The following is a 26,348-nucleotide window of genomic DNA, read 5'->3' on the forward strand; positions in this document are numbered from 1 at the left end:
AACAGAAAACGTGAAACGTGAAACGGTAAACGGGAGCGTCATCATATCTATAAGAAGGAAAAAGAGAGAGAGAGAGAGAGAGAGACAGAGAAATGATAGAAAACGTTGACTCATGCTGTTCCCAGGGAAAGAATCAAACCCCAAAAGAAAGATTTCTATGGTATTATTTCGAACTGCAGGTAATTATGCGGGACCCCCAAAATGGAAGAACCAGCACCATTACCCACCGTCGGATATCAATCAATAAACACCACGCCCCAGACCCCGAGAACCCGAGGAAATCCAGTGACAGGCACGCAGTAGCCGAAACGCAACCCCATTCAAGAGAGCTTTGCCCCTCCTCCTCGTGTGCAGCCAAGGCTGAACAGCAGATCCCCACCGGGCCATCGAGCCACAGACGTGGCCTGAGGTTGGGGGTCTGGCTGGAGTGGGTTTTGTTTCTTGGTTTCCTTTGTTTGTTTTGCCGAAAAATACGCATGTTTCCTGCTTCCGCTGCACTCTCTCTCTCTCGAGTCGCCGTACGATATCTGTCGTCTAGCCGGGGAGTCCGTCAACTTTTTAAGGGGGATTCCCGCCCCCCCCTGAAACCATCTGCCATGTGCCTTCATCCCATACCGAACTCCTCCTCATCGACAGGGAATCCTCTGCCCCCTGCCGCTCATCGGAACAACGGAACAAAGAAGAGAGTTTTGTTTTGACGCTTATTTCCATTCCGCTTTTTCGGGTTGTCCCGGCAACCGGCGAAAATGTTAAGAAAAACATGTCTGGCATGCACCGAATGGGCAGAGGGGAGCAGTGGGCGGAGGGTGGAGGGCACTTCAACAGAGGGGTTGCAGACAGCACGTGTCTGGAGCACTGCGCCTGCCCGTAAAATAACAAAAATCAGCTGACTGATTGAGGGAGCAAAGTGGCCAGCCCAACGCTCGAATGTGCCCCAACATTACTCACAGTAGGGGATGTACATTCATACGAGTCGTGGATGTGGCTAAATTTGAACACTTTAGAGATCTCTCAACAGACGCAACACAGGCCGATACCTTGAACTTCAGGTGAAACACCACGACTTTTAACCCAGAGCCAACACTCGCCGAAAGCCGAGCAAAACTGCTAAAAACTTTTTGCTGGGGGGACAATGGGAGAAGGTCAGTGACTAATGAAATCTCGGGGGGGTCACAGAAAAACAAAATCAACGGTTAGAGTGGACCGAAGCGACAATTATAATATCCCTCGAATGGTTTGAAGTCGCTTTAACACTTTGCTGTTGGTATCTTTCCGATCTTAGGCGATGGTCCCAGGTCCAGGCATTGAGGAAGGGCAGCAATTCAGTTGGACATCTTTTGCGCACCTGAATTTTATGGAGTTCCATCTGAGAAACAGCATTTTTACTGAACAAAAGTATTTCTGGTATTTTTTGGTATTAAATGTAGTATTTTTTGGTATTATATTAAGAATTTTGGGTATTTTCATGCGCTTGTTAAAGAACACAGCAAGTGTTCTATTTTATGAGATTGTTTGCATTAACTTTAAGTATTTCTGGTATTTATTTTGACTGAATACAAATATGCCCGTCCCACTCTTGGAATACCGTGCAAAACAATTCAAAACCAGAGTGAATCCCAGCCGAGTTGTAAGCCCATGTTGACGTTGTAATTTTGCATCATTACCACCGCCGGCCCCCGTCGTCCCCCCGGAGCCCGCTTCCTCGCCCCTCGGTGGAAGTGCGGCGTGGGAAAGTCAAGAGTTGGAGCGCGATCTTCAGTCGAGTCGCCGTTGGCCCCCAAAACTTGAATCTCCACTGCGATCTGAGGCATCTCTGACATTTCTATCTCCCTCTCTCCCTCTCTTTCTCTCTCTCTCTCTGTCTTGTGCTCCATTGTTTGAAATCTTCATTAGACTCATTGCTCACTCATTAAATTGTTTGGCGCCTTTGTGAGTAATTGTCACTTGAGTAATTTCTCTCTTCCTCTCCCTCTCTCTCTTTTAGCCGAAAATTGCAGGCACTTGAGAGGTTTGCCAAAGCAAATCTCTTGTCTGTGGGGCATAAAGGGGTTGCATAAGTCGATTTATTGCTTACTTGAGGAATCATTGTGACGCGTCACATTTCCTCTGCCCCTTTGCCTCTTCCCCCTGGCTGGTATTCCTGTTTCCCTGAGATTCACCTGAAAGATCCGAGTGCCTGCTGGCTACTGCCATACGATCCGATCCGATCCGACCCGATCCGCTCGACTTTTATTTGCGGTTTGTCCATCAACCTGGGGCGCTTCTGTTGGGGCATATATCATGTTTAAATATTATTAGCTGTGAGATGTGTGCATTTATATATGATTTATTTTGCTTGACTTGCGGCTTTAACCTTCCTCGACGCGAACACCGCTCGAACCTTGATTTATTATTATTTCCACCCAGTACTTGACACAGAGTAAGAGAGAGGGGGAGAGAGAGGGAGAATGAGAGGGCAATGCCAATGACAGCCAACGACCCTCCAGAAGCAAAGATTTTGCATTCGCTGAAGATGCAGCAAATCGGACTGTTTTGGTTGTTTGGTTTTTTTTGCATACATTTTCAACACCTCAAATGAATCTGTGGATTTACGAGTGCTACAACTCCATTAGGCTGGGAGGTGGATGCCGTGCGAGGTGCTCATAAAGCCATCTCCGGAGACCCATCCACGACCCATCGCGGTGGCGTGCAATCATTTATGCCGCGCCAAATAGTTTATAAAACAATTCATTTTGTTATATCATTAAGCGGCTTCTACTCTGCCGCATTGCGCCGCACACACACACACACACACACACACACACAGCCGCACAGGTGATCGCGTGATCACTCTCAGTCTCTGCCTCTGCCACTGCCTCTGGCTCTGCATCGGTCTCCGTTTCGCATTCACTTTTTTTGTTGGCCGAAAGAAATTTTAATTACGGCATCGCATCAGAGAAAGATTCAATTACAAAACATGGGAGAGCTCGAGGTCTCCGATCAACGATACTTGGGATGGACACGGACGCCCGCACGGAAAGGAAGCTACGGAAACATCCGTCCAGTTGCGCCACTCCGCCGGGCAAACACTTCCCAAAGACGTGGGCACGGGTGCGCTCCTTGGGCTGCCACACCTCGGAATGGGGCAGCACTCAAATTAATTGCTTGCTAAACGGTTTCCAAAGGGCAATTACTGCATGAAAACTATCAAACAAGCGGCCAAAGACGTAGCCCGGCAGGAGCAGCAATTCGCGTGTCTGCACTTTGACCTATGGACATTGTATCTTTGTATCTGGGGGGCCATAGATAGTCCCCAGACACAGTCCAGTCCAGTCCAGCCCCCGCACAGTCCATTTCCATTATCCCATTATTCCATTAGCCAGGCTTTTACTTTGATTTCTTTGGCTTCAACTTTGAACTTTGGCCTCAGGTACATGCATATGTGTGATTTTCCTTCGAGATCAAACGCCAAAGATGTGACACGGCTGCCTGTGTTGAGATTTCCAGGTAGAGGTTTCTGGCCTAAACACCTGGCCATCCACTTTGCGCGCTGCTGCCTGTCCGCGGGTCTACGGCTCTGTCTTTCTGTCAAAATTTTCCCCAATTAATGAGCAATTTAGCTGTCAGCGGGTCTCGCCTCGTTTGTTTTACATACCTGCCAAAAACTATGGAAAGAAACACCAACGAAAATGCAAACCCAAACGAAGCCTCTGTTTCTGCCTCTGCCGCCGTCTCTGCCTCTGCCGCGGCCAAGCTTCGTCTGAAATCGGATTTGGATTCAGACTCAGATTCAGTTTCGGATCTGCACTGTGGAGTGGACCTATGCTTGGACCTGCAGCAGCAACAAAAAAAAAATCTGCGCTCATTCGTCTTTCTTTGGTCGTCGCGTGCAGTCGGTGCTCTTCCCTTCTCGGCCAGTGCTTGCCAAACCTCGTGCGCAGTGACTGAAAAACAACGTGCAGGGCAAGTCCTGTCCTCCCTCGCAAGGGTCCATCCAAAACACAAGCTCTGTTCTTGAAAACCACTTGCAGTGGCTGCCAAACCACGCGTAGGCAGCTCCTGTCAAACCCCACGTGCTCGGTGCTTGTCAAAGTGTAAGTGCGCTTCGTTTTTCTTTTCCTCCTCCTTTTTTTTTGCATTGCCAAACATCGAAAACAGTGGAACTTGTTTCTTAGCGGTTCTTAAATGTTGGCCGTCGCTCAAAAAAAGTCAGACAACCCGTAACATACACTCGTATTCGTATTCGTATTCGTATTCTCGTATAAATGCCAAAGCCAGGCCCATTTCTGCGCTTGAAAGAACCCCCACTTCTTGACTCACGCTGTGAGATAACTTCGCCTTTTGGGGAGGAGGGAGGGGGAGGGAAAGATACAAAGATACAACATCCAGAATCCAGAATATACCGATACATGTCGCCATGGATGGTGTTGTTGTTGTTGGCTGTTGGCTGTTGGCTGTTGCCTGGTGACTAATGCGAGATTCATTTGGCGCGACTTTTGTGAAAAATCTCATAACGGGGCCGCTTACAAGAGGGGCGGCAGCAGAAGCAGTTTCGAAATAGATTGAATCTGTGGCGAGACAAAGAAGCAGCTCTCATCATGAGGAGCGCCAGAGATGATCAATGGACGTGCTGAAAGAATTTGGAATAGATTAAAGATCAGTAGCATCGTTTGAAATGATTGATTCACTGCGAGAATGGCATGGAACGGGTGGCCTCCTACTCTGGAACTCCCACTCCTCCTCCTCCAAGCCGAACATATTTCAAATGTCAGAGGATTATCCTCCCCCTTCTGTCACCCGCTGGAAGCGATCCTCAGTCCCGAACCCAACCAAACGACTTGCCTCATTAACCGCCTGTGGGGCTGGCAATAAAAATGAGACCTAGCCATAACAATAACCCATCCAGCACAGCAGCCGCCATTTGGAGAAGGAAATTCCATTGCCATCTATAGGAAAAACTGTACTGTTGCCCAGCGCTGGCCTGTTAATAAATGGCCATCCAATGGATGGGTATGGGCAGGGGCTGGGGCAGGGGCAGGGGCAGGGGTATGGGTCCCCTATTAAAGGAGAAAGTTTTCTTTGGCTAAGGCTTTGGCTTTGGCTTTGGTCCAGGCGCAAAAACTAAAATCTCAGCAGAAATAAAAGGCTGCTCTGCCTGTCGATCGGATGTGCATTCTACAGGAGGGGAAGGGGGAGGAAGGGGTTGGGGGACGCCACCATAGATCCAATAAGGCAGCAGACCTCTCTCTCTATCCTCTCATTAGTGGCTTCGAAAATGTCATGTCACGAGTTTCCTTCTAGTGGAGGGAGGAAGGGGAATGGGAATGGGAATGGGAGAACCCATTGAGGAAAACGCACGTTTTCAATGCAGTGCAATCTGTGCAGCAGCAGTGTATCTGCATCTTGTAGATACGCGCCTCTTAATTGCCACGCTTTATGCGGCACACTCCTCTAACGGTTTATCATCTCTCTTACCCTCTGTTTGTCGTCTCTTGCAGCAATCCCCTCATTGCAAAAAGTAAAAGTCACTCGGGCATATCAGCAGCACCAGCAGCACCTCTGCCACCCAGCATTGGTGGCGGCATTGTTGGCCCCCAGTTGCCCCCAATTGGCAGCGGTTTCGTCAAGTTGCGTCATGTAGCAAAGGAGAACGAGGAGAGCCAGCAACAGCCCAGCACATCGTCAGCGTCAGCGAAGGAATCACCAGTGCAATCGCACTCATCGCTGCAATCAGCGGCAGATAAGCAACAGACGCCAGCGACAGCAGCGACAGAGAAGGAGCAAACAGAAGACCCATCGAATCCCACTGCGTTGCCCCAGTTTCTCCAAGGCGTGCGTCGCTCATCGACCCAGGTGAGACCCCCACTCCGTCCTTGCCATATCTTCCAGTCCTGATCAGTCCCCTCCTCCCTGCGTCCAGGTCATGGGCCCCGATCAGCGCACACTCACCAAGACCACCTCCATTAAGGAGCGTCTGGCTTCGCTGCAGAAGAGCGGCGAGGATGACTGGAGGAAGCGCATCTCGAAGCGCGACGAAGTCGACGATATACGCCGCGAAAACTTTGTAAACGTGAGTTCATTTCCATTTCCATTTGCACTTCCATTTTCGTTCCTTTTTCTCTGGGTTAAGCTGTCGCCGGCGCTGCCACTGCGCTGCCACTGCGCCTGCGCATGCGTGCCTCTGTGGACCGCAACGGATCCGATCTCTCGATCTCACGATCTCACGATCTGGATCCCCATTTCAGTTGCGTGAAAAGTGTTTCCTTATTGTTAATCGTTTTGTTTATTAACGTTTTGCTGCACATTTGACTCGACTCCTCTGTTCCGCTCATTTCTGCAATGCACCCGTTGTCCGTGGCATGCCAGCAGAGCGTTAAAGCTGACGGCAATGACATAATAATGCGAAAAGTGCAAGTGATATTGAAAGAGTGGAGCGGCGGGCGGTGCCACCGGGGGCTGTGCATGGGGGTGACTATTTTACGAGTGCGGGTACGAGTGCGTTTGCAGTGGCCTGACTCACAATCAGATTTATGATTTCAAAGATAAGGTGCGCTCCGTCGTTCATTCGTACTGCGCTGATGCTTTTCGTAAACAATCTAAGACGACTCACGTAGTTCATTGTCAGTCAAAGAGCCACCTCTAGAGGGGACTGAATCAAAACAGAAATCTTTGGTCAGCGGAAAACATCATGTGTCATTTGTCATGTGCAGTATTTTAGTATTTGAACAAGCGGGAACGTTGTGAGACGCGGCAAGGGCCGCAGCTCTGCTTGCATACCCGGTACTCATTCAGTATACACGGGTATGTCTCTCGCAGTCTTTTGGTATCGCTGTTCGCTTGTGTAACAGTGTGATATCACACAGAGGTCTGGATGAAAAGTTTGGTAGCTCTAGCTCTCATAATCCCTAAGAGCCAGGCGCTAATCGGGACGAAAGATATATACTTTATAGGGTCGGAAACGCTTTCTTCTGGGTGTTGCACACATTCACAATATACACAACACTACTTAGTATATTCCAAAACTCTTCGAATACTGGGTATTAAAGGAACCCTCTAGTATCTAAAAACGGAAACTTAAACCATGAAAACCAAAAGTCCCGAGAGTACCTCCGTTCGGTGGTAATCCGCCGTTGATCCAAATCCCGATGGTCGTCCCAATTTGGCAGCCAATTTGTTCCTGTAAGTTCCAACAATGAAGTCCTGGCCACACACACATTTATTTGAATTTCGCGCCTACGTTTCTACTTGATTTACATTTACGCCCAAAAATATGCAACGAATATTGTGCGAAAGCCGATTGTCGGGTTCCATTTATTGCCGCCTCATGGCGCCAACAAAAAGACGCCAGGTGGCGGTGTCTACCAGACAGTTCCACAAATATCCGCCACAAGCGTCTGTGTGCCGTTTGGGGGCCTGTTCCGCCCATTGAAACCCTTTGTTGGGGATCTTTATCTTTATTGATAATTAGAGGTAGAATATGTTGTGGCCAAGCGCAGTAATGCAGAGGGGACCGTCTTTTCGCTTGGGGAATTGGAATTGTTAATCAAATGTTACTTTCATTCGAATGAAAACGAAACGAAACGTGCAGTTGTGATGTCACTACCGGCAAAACCCATGCAGTAGTTGTTCCGCCGCTAAATTTCACTGCCATGCCATGTCCAAAAATATCTCCTGTCTATTCTCTTTTATGGGCATGGCCACATATCAGAGCGGCACTTGCACCGCTGGCGAAAATGCCCGAGACATGGATCCATCGTCGGATGCCGTTTGGGCTGTCAATTAGCCGCCGCTAGCTTTGGGCCATAAATGAAGTTTAGTGAACTTTTCCCTCCCTTACCCCTCTCTCCCTCTCTCTCTCTCTTGGTTTGTGCCTGATTAAACGGTTACTTGTGGCCCATAATTATGCGGGTCTTCTGCCTGCCCTGCCACAGACTCCCCCCCACCCGAATTGCACAAAGTAATCACATTTAATTACGTTTGGAAACCCCCCGCCTCCTGCCACATGTGGGGCTTACTCATCATCGTCCTCCGCCGGGGCGGCAGCTGTGGGTTGCCACTGTTGGAGAGAGCGAGAGCGAGAGAGAGAGAGGGAAATGTTGTGAGGAAATCATGTCAAAGCGATCTTCTGACCCACACACCATTCCAAAATACTCTCTGGCGGGGGCAAATGAGTTTTGAAGTGTTGTTGGCAGCGAATTACATGCCACTTGGAGTGGATTGGTTTGGAGTGGAGTGGAGTCTTGCTTCCCCATTTTGTTGTTGGTTCGTTACGTTTTCGGAGGGGCGGCGCACACGCTCTTCAAGCGCGCCCCTCAAGCGGAGCCGTACAGTGGGACAAGGTCAATGGTACGGTAAATGGGAGAGCACGGGCTATACCCATCGCAGAAGGCGCACTTTCCATCCCATTCCCCACTGTTCTACCCTCATTTTCTACGCTGCGGCAAGACATCATTTTGACGTCCATTAGAATACAATTTATTAATAATTAAGATGACTTTCTGCTTCTGTATTCCTCTTTGGCGTCTCTTTTGGTCTCTGCTTTGCTGTGCTCTGATGGTCGGAAAAGTCTGCGATTTTCATGCGCTGTTTGGCAGAGATCCCAAATGGCAGAATCAAGGTGGCCTCTGAGCAATTAGTCGGGCCATCCCATCCCATCCCTGATGCTCTGACGCTGTGTCCCCAGACGCGTGTGTGTGTCAAAACATTCGGGCAAAAAGAGGTCTCTTATAATTTAGAACAATTTATCAAGCCACGATCGGCTGCATCATGAAAATGCGCATAATAATGAAGGGCAGAGAGAGAGGGAGAGGGACATCCAAGGAGGAGCAGCAGCAGCAGCAGCAGGAGGAGTCGTAGCATCCCAGTTAAATATAGACACGGGACTCCTCTTCGTGGAGCTGCAGCCCACTCCCTGGTGCTCCTCCGCTTCCTTCTGTCCTGCTGCTGCTGCCAACTTCCATTTTGCCATAATTTTCCCTCAAAACTTGCCTTGTGGGCTGTGTGGCAGCACCACAGACAGACCACAGAGCACCGGGCGTAGTCGTTGCTGCAACAATTACAAACTGAGCAAAGAGAAGGAGCATGGCATGAAGGTTGTCTTTGGGTTTGTGTTTGGGATTGGGCCTGGGCTTGGGCTGGGGCTCTGTTTCTAACTAGCAGATGTTGTTGCTGCTGTTGTTGTTGTTGTTGTTACTGGAGCCACGAGCAGAGCTCTCTCTGGCTGGCTCTAGGTCCAGCATTTGATCTCTGTCTTGATCTTGAACGTGCTCATCTTCTGGGCCCCGACCCAACCCAACAAGCTTCCAGCTGCCGCCCAGCCTCCTCGCCTCATGCCCCATGCCTCATGCCTCATGCCTCAGACTGTTGTAAATTGTTTTGTAAATTTGATATACTTGCTATTTTTTTGTTTGGCTTTTTGCTCTGCCTGTCCTCTGGTTACTTCATTATTCTTATTGTTGCTGCTGCTGCTGCTGCCTGGCCTGACTGCTGCTGTACTTGTTCATTAGTCCATGCCACATGCCCCGGCAGGCGGCAAGCGGCAGGCGGCAGGCGGCAGCCAGTGACAACAACAGTAGCCCCAAGTTGTTCCATAAACTTCTAAATCAACTGCTGCCATATCGCTGTCTCCCCCCAATCCTCCATCCCCCATCGCCCAGTCCCCAACCCATTCTCCTTCTCCGTTTCCTTCGCGTGTATCTGTATCTGTATCTTTGTGCTGCTTGTATCTACAAGCTGCAAGTATGCGGCTGCTGCCTGCCGCTGCCTGCTGCTGCCTGCTTATTGCTGATTATTTTTATTGCCTTCTGTGTGATTCATTTATTTTCCTTTTTCTGCCCTCCGATAAGGTGGCCATGTCGTCTAGTAAAAACTCTTTCATTTCATTTCGCCTTTTTCTTTTTACGAGTATCTTTGTATCTCTTTTTGTCAGCTGCCTGTCAGCACTTGTACTTCTGGCTTATTGAATTTTTAGACAATTACCTCATTGTGCGGCTTGTCCTCTCCTCAGGAACCTCTGGCATTGATTTATTTTTAGTTGGGATTTAATTAAATTCGCGTTAGGCCTGCGTTCGGATTCGGATTCGGATGCTGTGATTCATCTGAGGCATTTCTGGGGCCTGGCCACAGGGATATGTATTTTGTGTTGTACCCTTTTTTCGCCACCAAAACTTCCCTCCTCTCACTTGCAGCTCTCTCTCTCTCTCTCCGCTCTCCGCTCTCTTCTTCCTTTGTTCTCCTCTGCAAGGCCCTGTCCCCACAATGATCTTGTTTATTACGCTTAGTTTAATTTCAAAAGGCCTTTTCTGCCTCCTACCTCCTGCTGCCTCCTCTTTTCCCTGGCACTTGGGAGAGCAGCAGTCGCAGCCTCCACTTCGTCATGGGATCGGTCTCCCCCTCTCTCTCTCTCTCTCGTGGGCTCTCCCTGGGCCGGCTTTGAGCAAGCTTTCCGAGCGCCTCGTACTGTAACTTACGATCCATTCCCAGTCGCGGTTTCGTGCCGATCGGTTCGGCGTTCGCATTACTTTCCTTTCCACTTGATCTTTTTTTTATTGTTATTGTTAGTGCTCTATGCATTTACGAGTATTGCACTGCTCTGATGATGCTGCTGCTGCTGCTGCCTGCCGTTGCAGCAATTGACATTAAAATTGATAAGCGGCAAAACTAAAAATAGTGTCCCGGTCCCGTACTGCCCACCTCTGGTTTCGAAAACCAAACCCGCTCTTTCTACCGATGCGATCTCTCAGTTTCTCAGTTGCCTCTCAGTTCGGATTGCATAAAAAGTAATGTGAAGTGAATTTCCTGAATTGCATAAACATCAACTGTCAAATGCAGCAACAGCAGCGGCAGCGGCAGCGGCAACAGCAGGAAGCGAATGGCAATATTTATTCATAGTTTCTCTAGCATTCGCCTCGTACTGAAAAAAGTGTGCAAAAATTATTATTACGAAATGTGACAAATCCAAAAATATTTGAATACAGAAAGTGTTACAAGGCTGGCTATTCCACTTGTCCAACACTCGCACTCACCACCGAACCACCCACCCGATTATAGCAGCACCTCCAAGAAAGCAAAAAGCTACTTTCTCAAAAGTGCGATTGCCAAAAAAAAAATCATCAAATGTGACCGCAATCCGCTTGGCCATTACAAATCGTCAAAACAGAACGACGGCCAGAACCGAGACCGAGACGGAGACCGAGACCCACGCAAATCGTTCAAAAATAACTCAATTTCATTTTACTTGGGTCGAAAAGTGCTTCGGAAGGCGCATCTGTTTTGCCCCACCAATATACACGGGATTTAGATGGGAAAACTCGTAGATACACACATATACTAGATGTAAAGCTTACAAATCCATAGATACTTGTGTGCTTCAGATGGAAAATCTTACAGAAAGATGACACATATTTCTACGGTGGCGGCAAAGTCAACAATTAGCAACAATACCCATTCCCATAAATCACAAAGGAGCCTGCCAGTCATTTGTTGCTATTTCTATTGCTATTGCCATTGCTATTGTTGTAATTGCTATGATTGCCAGTGCTGTTTCTCGTGTTCTATATTTGGTTTATTTACATACGTGAGCTGTTTGCATATGTCGCAGTCGCAATCGTCTGTCTGTCTGTCTGTCGGTGGAGCAACACAGCTGATAAACCCAGCAAATAAACGAAGATGAGGAATCGTATATTATGTGGAAAGCCATGCAAATATTTAGTAAATATAAATATATGTACATACGTATTAAATGGGGGAAATGTACTCGGCTTGTAGGACAGCCGCCACCTTTCCCTTCTCCTTGAGGATTCAACGAATTGGGGAACCGTTTCCCTCTGGGATACTTCAAAGTAATTTCCATCCATCAAAAGACAGAGTTCCTTTCCATTCCTTTTGCGATCATCAAAGAACTTCATTGAAATGAAAGTTGCACATCTTCTGGCTCTCTCTCGGGCCCGCATCTGCTGGCTCCCTCCCACCCGCAAGTTCTTATCAGCAGAGGAGAGCCCACGACAGAAGGAACGGTCAAACGGACAAGCGAAGCAAAGCGAAGCAAAGCGAAGCAAAGAAGAGAATTATGCGCAAGTGCAGCCCGTAGAGGCCGCTAAGGTTTAGAGCGAGAGGCCAAACCGAAGCCGAAGCAAAGCACAGCATCACGAGCCGCAGAGAGAACCAAAAGAGAGAGCTAGGCACAGTGCGGGAGAGAGGGAGAGAGAGAGGCGTTAAGCAGACGCGCGACGCGCCACGCTCGCTGCTTTCGTAAAGTTTCGGGCAGCGGAGCCGTTGGGGCCATCGCAGAGCCGAGCCGCCACAGCGTCACCGCATAGTTCATGACGGGGATCCAAAGAGAACGAACGACCGCGAAGGCGCAACGGAATACAAAAACGCGTCCACTTGCGAAAATACAACAGAAACACGCCGCACTAAAAATTGCAAAATTTATTAATGCTCGCAGAGCTCTCGGGTCTGCGTGGAGCGAAGGGGATACGATACTCATCGTATCGGATGTCAGCAGGCGATAAAGAAACACGAAAGCCCCAAACATAAATACCCGTGATAATGCAAATCGAATGGCAAAGTGCAGCGGGCAGCACTTGACGAAAGGTGTGATGAGCGAATGAGTGGGGGCGTGTGGGAGGGGGGTTGCGAGTAGAGCCAGGATTTGTATGTCCAGGGGAAAACATTGCAAAATTGAACAAATCTTGCACTGTTTTCCTTTGTATCTGAAGCAAACGAATGCCAGAAAGATCTCTAATGAATACGTTGTATATTGAACCGATCCCCGTGTAGTGTGATGTGATGTCATAAAATATAACTTTTGCCGCTTATCGAATCAAACCAAAAAAAAAAAACGAAAAACTGCACCACAAAAGAACTATATCAAAAGCACGAAACAAGCGAAAAAGTGAACCAATAAACAGTCGAAAGCGATACTAATTTGTGATAACAACATCCGACGGATACGATGGCTACGACGGCTACGACGGATACGATGGCTACGATGGACGTGACTACATTCTCCGACTACATGGTCTACCTGGAGACGGCCTGGGAGTGGGCGGGATGCCTGCCCTACCTGCTGGTCGTCTACGTATTCCTCACGCTGCTGCCCAAGTCCCTGCAGCGGATGAAGCGCTTCGCGGACGCGGACTACGAGGCGAATCGTCACAAGTACCATCGCTGCTACGGGCCCGAGCTGTGCTGCCACGTGCAGGCCCAGGAGGCGGCTGCCTCCAAGCAGAAGCAGAAGGCGCGGAAGCCCGTCACACGCGTCTACCACAAGCGGCAGACGTCCACCACAGCAGCGAAGGAGCCGCTGCCCCCCGTGCCGGCGCCAGTGAAGCGGAGCAATGTCACCAAAATCGCACGCATGTTCGAGACGGGTGCCACGCGGCAGGTGAGCAGGGTCTCGCCTGTCCTGCCCGAGATCCGGATGTTTGGGGCCAGCGATGATTCGCACGACTCGACGCCCTGCGCCTCCCGCAAGACGAGCATCGCCACACAGCTCTCGGCGCAGCTGCAGCACATCGAGCAGGCGATGCAGCTGTGGCAGGAACTGGAGGAGGAGCCCTCTAAGAAGTCCTCCCCCTCCCACAGCGACTGGGAGCCGATGACCGTGCCCGTGGTTCGACGCACCCGTGGCACCTCGGCCACGCCCTCGACTGCCTCTCCGCTGGGCAGCTCCCCGGAGCCCGCGTCCCCGGTGCTGCTGCGTCAGCCGCCGTCGCTGTGCCTCCAGTCCAGCATGGAGGACATCTTCCAGGTGATTGCCAGGAGCGCAGAGGAGCCGCACTCCTTCTATGCGGACTGCAACAGCCTGTCGCCCGTCACCAGCATCGACGACATCCTCTCGGAGCGCAGATTCTCGCGGCCATTGTCTGCCTACTCCATCACGGATCTGCTGAACGAGGAGCAGGCCTCCTGCGTGGAGGAGGCCACCTATGTGAACGACACCAGATGAGGGAGGAGGGGAGCTTCCAGTATCAAAGATTGTTGGATGAATGATCAGTTTTTAGTGCCATCTCCTCGCCCCAAGGCCCATGAGTCAGAATCGGATTCGGATTCGCAATCGGGTCACCCGGAAGACTTTTACCCCGTCCTAATCGTACCCTCGATCGCACCACATCGCCCCTCATCGCCTTTGTCCCGCCACAGCGCTGTGACTCACGAATGCGGGAGGGGGGGGGCCTTGCCACGCCTTCCTATAGTAGTTTCCTATAGATTATATAGCCCCCCCTTGGCCGTTCCTCCTTCCATATGCATTTTATTTGTTTAATCGATGAAAGCTTAAGCAAATCAAAGTAAACAGTCGATTCCTTGTACTTATTAACCGTCTCATTTTGTCTCTGGGGTAAACCGTAGCATAGCATAGCGATGCATCTCATATATATATACATACATACATATGTATGTATAACTAAATCGATCCTATCGCAGATAAAATATTGTATGAATATGAATATGAAATGAATTTGTAGTATTATTTATATGATTAAACAAACGTGTATCTTAAACAAAAGACTCTGTATCAAATGCAAGAAAAATACACAACGAAGCAATAATTCTACGTAAACGAGTGTCTGTTTCTGCTAAAAGCACACATATACTTAGTAAACCAACAGGCGATTCTCTTTCGTATAAACAGCTGCATTAGCAGAAGGGTTCTGGCGAAATGTATATACATATGAATGTCTGTATTCTGGCCGTGCCGGCACGGCCCCCCAGCTGCTCGACAATTTATTTTGCTGGCATCAAAAGGTGGCATGGCATGGCCTCATCGAAGCGTGTCTTCGAGCGGAGAGCCGTCTAATCTATGCCCACAATTTGTCAAATAAATTGACGCAAATCAAAATGTTGGATGAACGTTCCATTAATTATAAATCGCCGAAATGCCGAAACGGCGAGAGGCTGGGGGGACACCGAAAATGAAATGATTGGGGATGTGAGGTAATTCCTTTGCTGTGGCTTTTTTGATTGATTTGATGGCAAACCAAAGGCAGCGGAGCGCAGATAAATAATAAAGAGAGGCAGAAGCAGAGGCTGGGGCTGGGGCTGTGGCTGGGGCATAGCCATACCTTACGGTGAAAGGTGTGGGGTATTTCAGCTGGGGCCAATGAACTGTGGAACATTGCAACACTTGTTGCAATCATCTGTGGCATGGCATGGCATGGCACAGAAATAACGACAATGGAAAACCACAACTGACAGCGGCAGGGCTTATCAATCCAGACTCTGTCTGTGGCACTCGAGAGTGGAATAAGCCACTCCCCGCCAATCAAATGGAATAAAGAACTGCTCTGAACGGATGGGCACGGGGATGGAGACGGGGTTCCATATTTCCAGTTTAAGATTGAGGCTACCCTTGAACTTGACCAAAAGCCACCTTAACTTGGCCCAATTGATTCGCATTCGATATGGTATGGGGTGTTTGCAAGACAACAAATGAATATACATATATTGATATGCTAATTTTAACATTTTCAGTAGTTTCAAAAGATACTATTTCCACCGAAAGCAACGCCAACAAAATCCAAATGTCACGCAAATACGCAAATGACAAAAACAGCGAAAAGCGACAGTCAATAAAATATAATAAATTGGCATTTATTTGATGATATTTATGCCTTTTGGATGAGGTGTTTTTTTGGCTTTGTTGTTTTGTTTTTGGCTAAGGTAGGTCCCTCTTTTGGGGCGCTCCTCCGCAGAAGAATCTCTTGCCTTTTCGGAGGAACTACCACTCGGATTGGGTACGGTACCCACTCCATCGATCCACCCCACTCCACTCCACTCCATTCCATTCCATTCCATCGGATATTCGCGCTTTGTTTTCCCTGTTCATTAGCCGCTTGGCCTTTGCCTGCTTTTGCCCATATTTCGTGTATGTGCTTTATCAATTTATATTGGATGATTCATGATTGATTCACGGTGGTTTTGTGGCGAAGAGAGGGACCGAGAGAGAGAGAGAGAGAGAGAGAGAGAGATTGATGGCATGACACACGCTGAAATTCAAGAGAAGAGGCTGCCCAAGGCTGTCTCTTTGGCACAGATAGTAAATAATAAATGTAGTGCACAATTATTTGATGATAAAATTGCATTCTGGGGAAAGAGAAGCCAGGGGCGTAGGTGATACAGGAAAAGGGTCGGAGTTGGATAAACATCAACATTCCTAAATATTGCATAATTGAAGATAAAACGAAAGATATTTACTGCCTTTGGGCACGATAAGAAGTGACTGAACTTCACCCAAATACCCAGATACAGATACATGCATTTCAGATAAGATACGGGGGATATTTCGAAGGGAAGGTACTATCATGCATCTAACTTATGCTCAAGCACAGCGCCAAGCGACCCGAAGTGTAAACACTAAACAATTCCATTTAGTTCCCTTCCGTATTGACAGCTTATGAATTACTTACTGCTAAACGAATGCAAACCAAACAAAGCAAACGCCAAGCCCTGGGAGGGGTCTGGTCTTCAAAAGCCCCTTATCTAATCGTACGCTCTCTCACGTACTCTAGCTCTCTCTCTCTCTCTCTCTCTCTCTCTCTCTGTCTGTCTCCCTCCGTTTGGGGGCTCCAGCCAGGTGCGCAATTAGCCTAGCACCAAGCGTTTAGCAGTCGCCAAATTGGCATTGTGTTGGGTGCAAGCCCCCAGATACATTTGCGCATCCATTCGATTGATCTGTCGCCAGTTTGCTTTGTCATTACGGGCTCCGGTCTCTAATGGAGCGTACTTGACGTTAAAGCGTTCGAGGTTTGAGGTGTGTGCCCATCCCCATCCCCATCCCCATTCAGCAGCTGGGTTGATTAGCAAAATTTGAATAAACAAATACACTGGAAATAGCTGGAAATGGAAAAAGTTAAACTGGTAAGAGCTTTTCCCTAAAACAGAAGCAGCCGATGATTGTGAGACTCCAACATCGTGAGTCATCGGGTAGTGTGGGGTAACCCGCTTCCCCCGATAAGGCCACCTGCGACGCGACTGTTGACCATATTTGTGGGCCCATTATACGAATTTCTGTTGGTTAATTTTTTTATAAATGCGCATGTTCGCCGCTCGAAATTTGGGGCTTAGAGCGTGGGTGAATGTTTTGAAAGTGAATGTAATCACGAATAAATGTTTGAATCTCGTTGCAGGAGTCGCTCTCTCTGGCCCACTCGCTGTCGGACAAGCCGCTGCCACCCTCGCCTCTGATCCCCACCAGCCTCGAGGGCGGCAAGGTCTCCGATCGCTTGGGCAAGCTCAAGTCCAACTCGGAGAACTGGAAGCAGCGCATAGGTAAGGCGGAATGAGTCCCTCGCCAAGTGTTCTCCATCTCACTTTCCCATCTTTTGGCAGAGCAAACCGATGCCAAGAAGTTCACAGTCGCTGGTCGACTGCAGAAGAAGGCCCAGTCGCCCGTGGAGCTGCAGTTCGAGCGTTCGACCAACGATGCGGCCAAGAAGTGCCCCATGCTGGAGGTGCGCAGCGCCAATCAGCCGCAGCTCGGCCTGGCCAAGAGCCCCTCCATGATGGTGCCCGGCAGTGCCACCGCCACCGGCACCGCCGCGAGCAATGCGAAGACCACGCTGCGCAGCCTCAGCGTCAATCCCGAGGAGGAGATCTCCACTTTGAGCCGCTCGAACAGCAGCAGCTCCGACTCGGATGGGGAGCGCAGCTCCCCGCAGAATGCCAAGCAGAACAAGGAGCTGGCCAACAACAAGAGCGCGGCGGCGCCCACTAATGTGGGATCGAGGATTCAGGTGCCCCGGCTGGACGACAAGGAGACCTTCGAGAACTTCTTTGCCACGCAGCCCACAGCCGCACAACAGAAGGAGAGCGCGACGGAGGTGGAGATCAGTGCCTTCGACGACATAAAGCCCACAGAGCGGTAAGTCCTTTCGAGGAGCATCAGCACCCCCACCCCTTCCATCGTCCTAATTCCAATTTATGTATTCTCCTTAGTTTGGTGAGCAAACGACACGTGCAGGGACCCAAGGGTCGTCGTGCCGCGCGCAATCCAATCAAGAGTCTGGCGTCGCGCAGCGACATCACGTCGGAGTACACGGAACTGCGCACAGGAGTGGCAGAGCGGGAGTTGCGGCGCCTCAAGCTGGAGTCATGTAAGTGGTGCCACTTGCAGCACAATCACGGGAGTTCCCTGCTAATCCTGCTAATCCTTTCCCCTGACTATCCCCAGTTGGACAGCATGGAAACCTGGCTGCCGAAGCCATTGCCGGACTGGCCTCCATAGAGGACTTCAAGGCGGTGGCCTTGCGGTCATCCTCGCTGCCACTGCAGCAGATGTGGCTGCCCCACAAGCCGGTGATGCTGCTACATGTCAAGGGGCGCACCCATGTGCAGACCCGCCTGGTGGCGCCCCTTCACACGTCGCTGAATCGCGGCGATTGCTTCATTCTAGTCTCGGGCTCCCAGCTCTACCGCTATGTGGGCTCCTTCGCGAACGTCATTGAGATCTCGCGCAGCAAGAAGATCTGCGCTGCCATCGTGGAGAACAAGGACCTGGGATGTACGGCCAGCCAGGAGGTGATCCTCACGGATGGCAAGTACATGAACGAGCGCCAGTGGCGCCAGTTCTGGACGCTGCTCGGCAAGCCGGAGGAGGAGCAGTACGAGATTCCCGAGTGCGGCCATGCGGACGAGGATGATGTGTTCGAGAGCAGTCTGATCGAGACGAACAAGATCTACGAGTTCCAGGACGATGCCCTCATCCCCCTGGACAAGTACTGGGGCTGCATCCCGAAGGTGGACATGCTGGACACCCGCAAGGTGCTCGTCTTTGACTTTGGCAGCGAGCTGTACGTGTGGAACGGCAAGAATGCCTCGTCGGATGCCAAGCGGGCAGCCATGCGACTGGCCCAGGAGCACTTTGTGGCCAAGGATTCGGCAGACTATGCCCAGTGCTACCTGAATCCCCTCAACTACGTCTCGATTGTGGGTCGCCGGGAAAACACCACGTACGCCAAGCGTTGCGCCGAACGACCCGACTGGTGCGTACTCGGGAAGATTACCCAGAACATGGAGACGGCGCTGTTCAAGGAGAAGTTCAGCGACTGGCCGGAGCTGGAGCGGGAGGATCTGGAGAAGGACTACCTGGCGAACGGCGTCCATGTGGTGCATGCCCTCAACGGAGCAGCCCTGCACAAGGGCGAGCCTTACCAGGAGCCCAATCTGGTGCTGGAACAGTCGAACCTTGGCCGTGGCAACTTCTACTACGACAACGACACGATGCGGCACTTCGATGTCATCACCAAGTCCACCGACAAGTGGCAGATAAACGAGTTCAACTTCGATGCGGCCAATGCTCGCGAGGATTACGGCCACTTCTACTCCGCCGAGAGCTACATTGTCCGCTGGATCTACCAGATCTCGGTCACCGTGCGAGAGCTGAGCGGAAAGGTCTCCAACAGGAGCACCGTAGGTCGCGATCGTTGCGTCTACTTCACATGGCAGGGACAGGACTCGAGTGCCAATGAGAAGGGTGCCGCCGCTCTCTTGACTGTGGAACTGGACAAGGAGAAGGGCTCCCAACTGCTGGTGGCCCAGGGAGACGAGGGCACGGCCTTCGTGCGTCTGTTCCGCCAGCTATGGCAGCACCGCGGGCGCAAGGAACAGTGCCTGGAGAAACGCAACCAGTGGCGACTCTACCAACTGCAGGGCAATGTCTCCGAGGAGACGCTGCTGAAGGAAGTGGACTGCCAGTCGCGACAGCTGCGATCCCGCAGCTCCATGCTTATGATCCACGGCAGCCAGGGACTCGTACTCGTCTGGCATGGCGCGAAGAGCGCCCCACACTCGCGGAGTGTCGCTCTGGAGGCTGCCCACGAGGTAATCAAGCAAATGCCCAAGGATCTGTTCAGTTGCGACAGTGCGGCCACCCTCGCAGAGCTGGAGGAAGGAGCCGAGAGCGAGGACTGCAAGAAGGCCTTGGGATTAGGAGAGCAGCGCGCGGACTATGGCAGCCTACTGGAGGCCACTAAATCCTACGACTACCAGCTGAGGATTTTTAACTTCTCCAGTACCCAGGGAGTGTTCAAAGCCTTGGAGCTGAGCGATCCGTTGCGTTGCCAGGACATGCACAGTCCGTATCCGTTTAGCCAGGCCCAACTCTACAACGCCCGTCAGCCGACCATCTTCCTGCTGGATGATGGCGATGCGCTATGGCTCTGGATGGGATGGTGGCCCCTTGAGGATGTGAAGAGTAGGTTCTCGATCTTTTTAATACTCTGAGTAAGGAATTAATTGTTTATCCTCTTTCCAGTAAACACGGATGAGAGGAGCAGCCCCACCAATGACAATCGGGCTGGTGTTAATCGCTGGATCTCAGAGAGACGCGCTGCCCTCGAGACGGCCGTCGACTATTGGCGTGCAAAGCACGGCGAAAATGTGAAGGAAGCTTTCCACGGCGTCAAGGGCCAGGTGGTGTGGGCCGGCTTGGAACCATTGGCCTTCAGAGCCCTCTTTCCGGAATGGAATGAGCGTGCCGATGTCAGGGAAATCAATGTAGAGGTTAGTCGGCTGAAGAATTATTCATAAAACAATTGCTAACTCAAATTTGTGATCCCTTAGGATGGCCGTTCAGATGATACCATCGAAATCAGCACAATGCTGGCACAAATGACACAGACAGAGTATCCTTTGGAGGTGCTCAAGGGGCGACCACTGCCCGAGGGAGTGGAGCCCACGCGGCTGGAGGTATACTTGAATGCCGAGGACTTCCAGGTGGCACTGGGCTGCAGCCGGGCGGAGTTCGAGCAGCTGCCCATCTGGAAGCAGACCAAGCTGAAGAAGGAGCGGGGCCTGTTCTAGGAGAGAGGCACAATGCAACCATATAGACTTGAACACAATCACAAACCACACCCACACACACACTTTTCTAAGCACACTTTTGTATGCGGCGATGCTTTTGCAACGGGCACTGACATAACTTACTATATACCATAGTATATACATACTATATCTATACAAGTATCATATACACACGTGCGCATATCCCTATGTACTCTCTACTTTACACACACACTATATACGATATATACTCGTACGATTTATAACCTTTTATATGTATATGCAAGCAGGCGACACTGCACGATTATTATGCAAGTGCACGATGCCAGGCAATAAACTCCAAATCGCTTCATTCGACTACCAACCGTTCAGAGTCCATCGATTTTACCTGTACATAATATTAAGTTGATTTTTTTACAATTATGTATTTTATTTTACTGTACCTATTATTGTTTGAACGATTTAACGAAATTGCATTTGTTCAATCTCCGCAAAACACCAAAAAGAAAAAAGCAACGAGCTCTCGTTACTTCATTGTTTAAATTTCGAAATCATTTTAATGCTAGCTTTATTCTCCTAATTTAATATCTATGGCCTATGTATTTGTGTTTTTATTATGTTTAAAGCGATTGCGTACGCTTAATTATTTTTTTTTATTAAATAACACTTAAATATTTAAGATTCCTGTATTTTTTGTATTGATTTATTTGTTGCGACACAAGAAACGATTTTATCATTGGTCCTTGAGAAGGACTACATCAAGGATATTTTTCCGATCACAGGAAGCCATCGCGTGCCGACTAAACACGTATGGCTGGGGATATCAAAGTCCTTATGTAAGGATCAATGATATTTTTCTGATCACAGGAAGCCGTGGCACGCTCTGGTCGGCCCACAATATATGTAAAAAAGATAAAATACTGGGTAAAAGTCCATGATAAGGACTCCATCAAGGATAAGTATATTTTTGCGATTACAGGAAGGCATGGCATGCCCTGATCGGCCCACAAGGAGCAGCAAAAAATAGATATACATGTATAAGACTAGGGAAAATATCCTTGATCCTTTGTCATTGATAAGGACTCCATCAAATCATGGATATTTTACCGATCGCAGGTGACCTAGGCCCGCCCCGATCGGACAAGAAATGGCGGAGTTATGCCATACTTACCAAATTACCCTCAATCTTCTTTTTTTTCATGTGTAAAATTTGTATTTTGTTTTAAACAAGTTTACTGCTACCTTTCGTGGCAACTTAATCTAGTTTTACATTTAAGGGGAAAAACAATTCATGCAAATACTGGTTTGTTCTGCAGGCTATATCTCGGCTACACAGCGGCCGATCTGGGCGTGGCATGTCTCTTCGTGATCGGGAGAGTCCTGCCAACCGATTGGCATCAGAAAAAAGGACATCGAGCTCATCACGATTTTCGCAAATAATCATGATGGTTAGTTACATCATTGAATTTGTCAAAAATCGGCCTCATTTTCGTAGCCGAGATTTTGATGCCGACCGATAGGCTGGATCCTCGCGATCCTGAGAGAGTGGGTCCTTCGCCGATCTGGCCCTATTTACCTGAGATATAGCCTTCCGAAGAAGTGGATTTGCATTTCATTTCATGCAAATACTGGTTTGTTCTGCAGGCTATATCTCGGCTACACAGCGGCCGATCTGGGCGTGGCATGTCTCTTCGTGATCGGGAGAGTCCTGCCAACCGATTGGCATCAGAAAAAAGGACATCGAGCTCATCACGATTTTCGCAAAAAATCATGATGGTTACATCATTGAATTTGTCAAAAATCGGCCTCATTTTCGTAGCCGAGATTTTGATGCCATGCGATAGGCCGGATCCCTAGGATCCTGGGAGAGTAGGTCCTTCGCCGATCTGGCCCTATTTGCCTGAGATATAGCCTTCCGAAGAAGTGGATTTGCATTTCATTTCATGCAAATACTGGTTTGTTCTGCAGGCTATATCTCGGCTACACAGCGGCCGATCTGGGCGTGGCATGTCTCTTCGTGATCGGGAGAGTCCTGCGAACCGATTGGCATCAGAAAAAAGGACATCGAGCTCATCACGATTTTCGCAAAAAATCATGATGGTTACATCATTGAATTTGTCAAAAATCGGCCTCATTTTCGTAGCCGAGATTTTGATGCCATGCGATAGGCCGGATCCCTAGGATCCTGGGAGAGTAGGTCCTTCGCCGATCTGGCCCTATTTGCCTGAGATATAGCCTTCCGAAGAAGTGGATTTGCATTTCATTTCATGCAAATACTGGTTTGTTCTGCAGGCTATATCTCGGCTACACAGCGGCCGATCTGGGCGTGGCATGTCTCTTCGTGATCGGGAGAGTCCTGCGAACCGATTGGCATCAGAAAAAAGGACATCGAGCTCATCACGATTTTCGCAAAAAATCATGATGGTTACATCATTGAATTTGTCAAAAATCGGCCTCATTTTCGTAGCCGAGATTTTGATGCCGACCGATAGGCTGGATCCTCGCGATCCTGAGAGAGTGGGTCCTTCGCCGATCTGGCCCTATTTGCCTGAGATATAGCCTTCCGAAGAAGTGGATTTGCATTTCATTTCATGCAAATACTGGTTTGTTCTGCAGGCTATATCTCGGCTACACAGCGGCCGATCTGGGCGTGGCATGTCTCTTCGTGATCGGGGGAGTCCTGCGAACCGATTGGCATCAGAAAAAAGGACATCGAGCTCATCACGATTTTCGCAAAAAATCATGATGGTTACATCATTGAATTTGTCAAAAATCGGCCTCATTTTCGTAGGCGAGATTTTGATGCCGACGGACAGGCTGGATCCCTAGGATCCTGGGAGAGTAGGTCCTTCGCCGATCTGGCCCTATTTGCCTGAGATATAGCCTTCCGAAGAAGTGGATTTGCATTTCATTTCATGCAAATACTGGTTTGTTCTGCAGGCTATATCTCGGCTACACAGCGGCCGATCTGGGCGTGGCATGTCTCTTCGTGATCGGGAGAGTCCTGCGAACCGATTGGCATCAGAAAAAAGGACATCGAGCTCATCACGATTTTCGCAAAAAATCATGATGGTTACATCATTGAATTTGTCAAAAATCGGCCTCATTTTCGTAGCCGAGATTTTGATGCCGACCGATAGGCTGGATCCTCGCGATCCTGAGAGAGTGGGTCCTTCGCCGATCTGGCCCTATTTGCCTGAGATATAGCCTTCCGAAGAAGTGGATTTGCATTTCATTTCATGCAAATACTGGTTTGTTCTGCAGGCTATATCTCGGCTACACAGCGGCCGATCTGGGCGTGGCATGTCTCTTCGTGATCGGGGGAGTCCTGCGAACCGATTGGCATCAGAAAAAAGGACATCGAGCTCATCACGATTTTCGCAAAAAATCATGATGGTTACATCATTGAATTTGTCAAAAATCGGCCTCATTTTCGTAGGCGAGATTTTGATGCCGACGGACAGGCTGGATCCCTAGGATCCTGGGAGAGTAGGTCCTTCGCCGATCTGGCCCTATTTGCCTGAGATATAGCCTTCCGAAGAAGTGGATTTGCATTTCATTTCATGCAAATACTGGTTTGTTCTGCAGGCTATATCTCGGCTACACAGCGGCCGATCTGGGCGTGGCATGTCTCTTCGTGATCGGGAGAGTCCTGCGAACCGATTGGCATCAGAAAAAAGGACATCGAGCTCATCACGATTTTCGCAAAAAATCATGATGGTTACATCATTGAATTTGTCAAAAATCGGCCTCATTTTCGTAGCCGAGATTTTGATGCCATGCGATAGGCCGGATCCCTAGGATCCTGGGAGAGTAGGTCCTTCGCCGATCTGGCCCTATTTGCCTGAGATATAGCCTTCCGAAGAAGTGGATTTGCATTTCATTTCATGCAAATACTGGTTTGTTCTGCAGGCTATATCTCGGCTACACAGCGGCCGATCTGGGCGTGGCATGTCTCTTCGTGATCGGGAGAGTCCTGCGAACCGATTGGCATCAGAAAAAAGGACATCGAGCTCATCACGATTTTCGCAAAAAATCATGATGGTTACATCATTGAATTTGTCAAAAATCGGCCTCATTTTCGTAGCCGAGATTTTGATGCCGACCGATAGGCTGGATCCTCGCGATCCTGAGAGAGTGGGTCCTTCGCCGATCTGGCCCTATTTGCCTGAGATATAGCCTTCCGAAGAAGTGGATTTGCATTTCATTTCATGCAAATACTGGTTTGTTCTGCAGGCTATATCTCGGCTACACAGCGGCCGATCTGGGCGTGGCATGTCTCTTCGTGATCGGGGGAGTCCTGCGAACCGATTGGCATCAGAAAAAAGGACATCGAGCTCATCACGATTTTCGCAAAAAATCATGATGGTTACATCATTGAATTTGTCAAAAATCGGCCTCATTTTCGTAGGCGAGATTTTGATGCCGACGGACAGGCTGGATCCCTAGGATCCTGGGAGAGTAGGTCCTTCGCCGATCTGGCCCTATTTGCCTGAGATATAGCCTTCCGAAGAAGTGGATTTGCATTTCATTTCATGCAAATACTGGTTTGTTCTGCAGGCTATATCTCGGCTACACAGCGGCCGATCTGGGCGTGGCATGTCTCTTCGTGATCGGGAGAGTCCTGCGAACCGATTGGCATCAGAAAAAAGGACATCGAGCTCATCACGATTTTCGCAAAAAATCATGATGGTTACATCATTGAATTTGTCAAAAATCGGCCTCATTTTCGTAGCCGAGATTTTGATGCCATTCGATAGGCCGGATCCCTAGGATCCTGGGAGAGTAGGTCCTTCGCCGATCTGGCCCTATTTGCCTGAGATATAGCCTTCCGAAGAAGTGGATTTGCATTTCATTTCATGCAAATACTGGTTTGTTCTGCAGGCTATATCTCGGCTACACAGCGGCCGATCTGGGCCTGGCATGTCTCTTCGTGATCGGGAGAGTCCTGCCAACCGATTGGCATCAGAAAAAAGGACATCGAGCTCATCACGATTTTCGCAAAAAATCATGATGGTTAGTTACATCATTGAATTTGTCAAAAATCGGCCTCATTTTCGTAGCCGAGATTTTGATGCCGACCGATAGGCTGGATCCTCGCGATCCTGAGAGAGTGGGTCCTTCGCCGATCTGGCCCTATTTGCCTGAGATATAGCCTTCCGAAGAAGTGGATTTGCATTTCATTTCATGCAAATACTGGTTTGTTCTGCAGGCTATATCTCGGCTACACAGCGGCCGATCTGGGCGTGGCATGTCTCTTCGTGATCGGGAGAGTCCTGCGAACCGATTGGCATCAGAAAAAAGGACATCGAGCTCATCACGATTTTCGCAAAAAATCATGATGGTTACATCATTGAATTTGTCAAAAATCGGCCTCATTTTCGTAGCCGAGATTTTGATGCCATGCGATAGGCCGGATCCCTAGGATCCTGGGAGAGTAGGTCCTTCGCCGATCTGGCCCTATTTGCCTGAGATATAGCCTTCCGAAGAAGTGGATTTGCATTTCATTTCATGCAAATACTGGTTTGTTCTGCAGGCTATATCTCGGCTACACAGCGGCCGATCTGGGCGTGGCATGTCTCTTCGTG

The 26,348-nt window shown here is 49.4% G+C and overlaps 2 protein-coding genes across 10 annotated transcripts in view; both read left to right on the top strand.

Annotated features, from left to right (window-relative positions):
- Svil (Supervillin) overlaps nucleotides 1–21,439 on the top strand; it is a 136,443-nt gene extending 115,004 nt beyond the window's left edge. For 6 of the 8 annotated variants that reach the window (XM_033385219.1, XM_033385217.1, XM_033385220.1 and 3 more), the window contains 8 exons: nucleotides 5,478–5,832; nucleotides 5,900–6,049; nucleotides 17,109–17,250; nucleotides 17,311–17,842; nucleotides 17,917–18,074; nucleotides 18,152–20,173; nucleotides 20,234–20,481; nucleotides 20,542–21,439. In XM_033385219.1, coding sequence (XP_033241110.1) covers nucleotides 5,478–5,832; nucleotides 5,900–6,049; nucleotides 17,109–17,250; nucleotides 17,311–17,842; nucleotides 17,917–18,074; nucleotides 18,152–20,173; nucleotides 20,234–20,481; nucleotides 20,542–20,781 — 3,847 coding nt within the window. In that variant the 3' untranslated portion in view covers nucleotides 20,782–21,439. Of the gene's footprint in view, nucleotides 1–3,933; nucleotides 4,074–5,477; nucleotides 5,833–5,899; nucleotides 6,050–16,600; nucleotides 16,840–17,108; nucleotides 17,251–17,310; nucleotides 17,843–17,916; nucleotides 18,075–18,151; nucleotides 20,174–20,233; nucleotides 20,482–20,541 lie in introns of those variants that run through there. The other 2 variants (XM_002135191.4, XM_033385225.1) reach the window with 2 other exon arrangements.
- Nucleotides 10,442–14,542, top strand: LOC4813909 (uncharacterized). 2 transcript variants are annotated; one of them, XM_015187948.2, is made up of 2 exons: nucleotides 10,442–10,534; nucleotides 12,760–14,542. In XM_015187948.2, exon 2 carries the CDS (start codon nucleotides 12,935–12,937, stop codon nucleotides 13,928–13,930), a length of 996 nt encoding a protein of 331 aa, XP_015043434.2. In that variant the 5' UTR covers nucleotides 10,442–10,534; nucleotides 12,760–12,934; the 3' UTR covers nucleotides 13,931–14,542. The 2 variants fall into 2 exon arrangements, with proteins under 2 accessions (XP_015043434.2, XP_001354058.3); XM_001354022.4 differs by lacking the exon at nucleotides 10,442–10,534 and adding an exon at nucleotides 12,228–12,573.
- Nucleotides 21,440–26,348: the final 4,909 nt, after the last annotated feature.

The sequence above is a fragment of the Drosophila pseudoobscura genome, chromosome X, assembly GCF_009870125.1.
Source record: "Drosophila pseudoobscura strain MV-25-SWS-2005 chromosome X, UCI_Dpse_MV25, whole genome shotgun sequence".
NCBI classification, from domain to species: domain Eukaryota; kingdom Metazoa; phylum Arthropoda; class Insecta; order Diptera; family Drosophilidae; genus Drosophila; species Drosophila pseudoobscura.

Coding starts and splice junctions, on each gene's coding strand:
- LOC4813909 (XM_015187948.2), top strand. CDS start 12,935: ATGGCTACGACGGCTACGACGGATACGATGGCTACGATGGACGTGACT.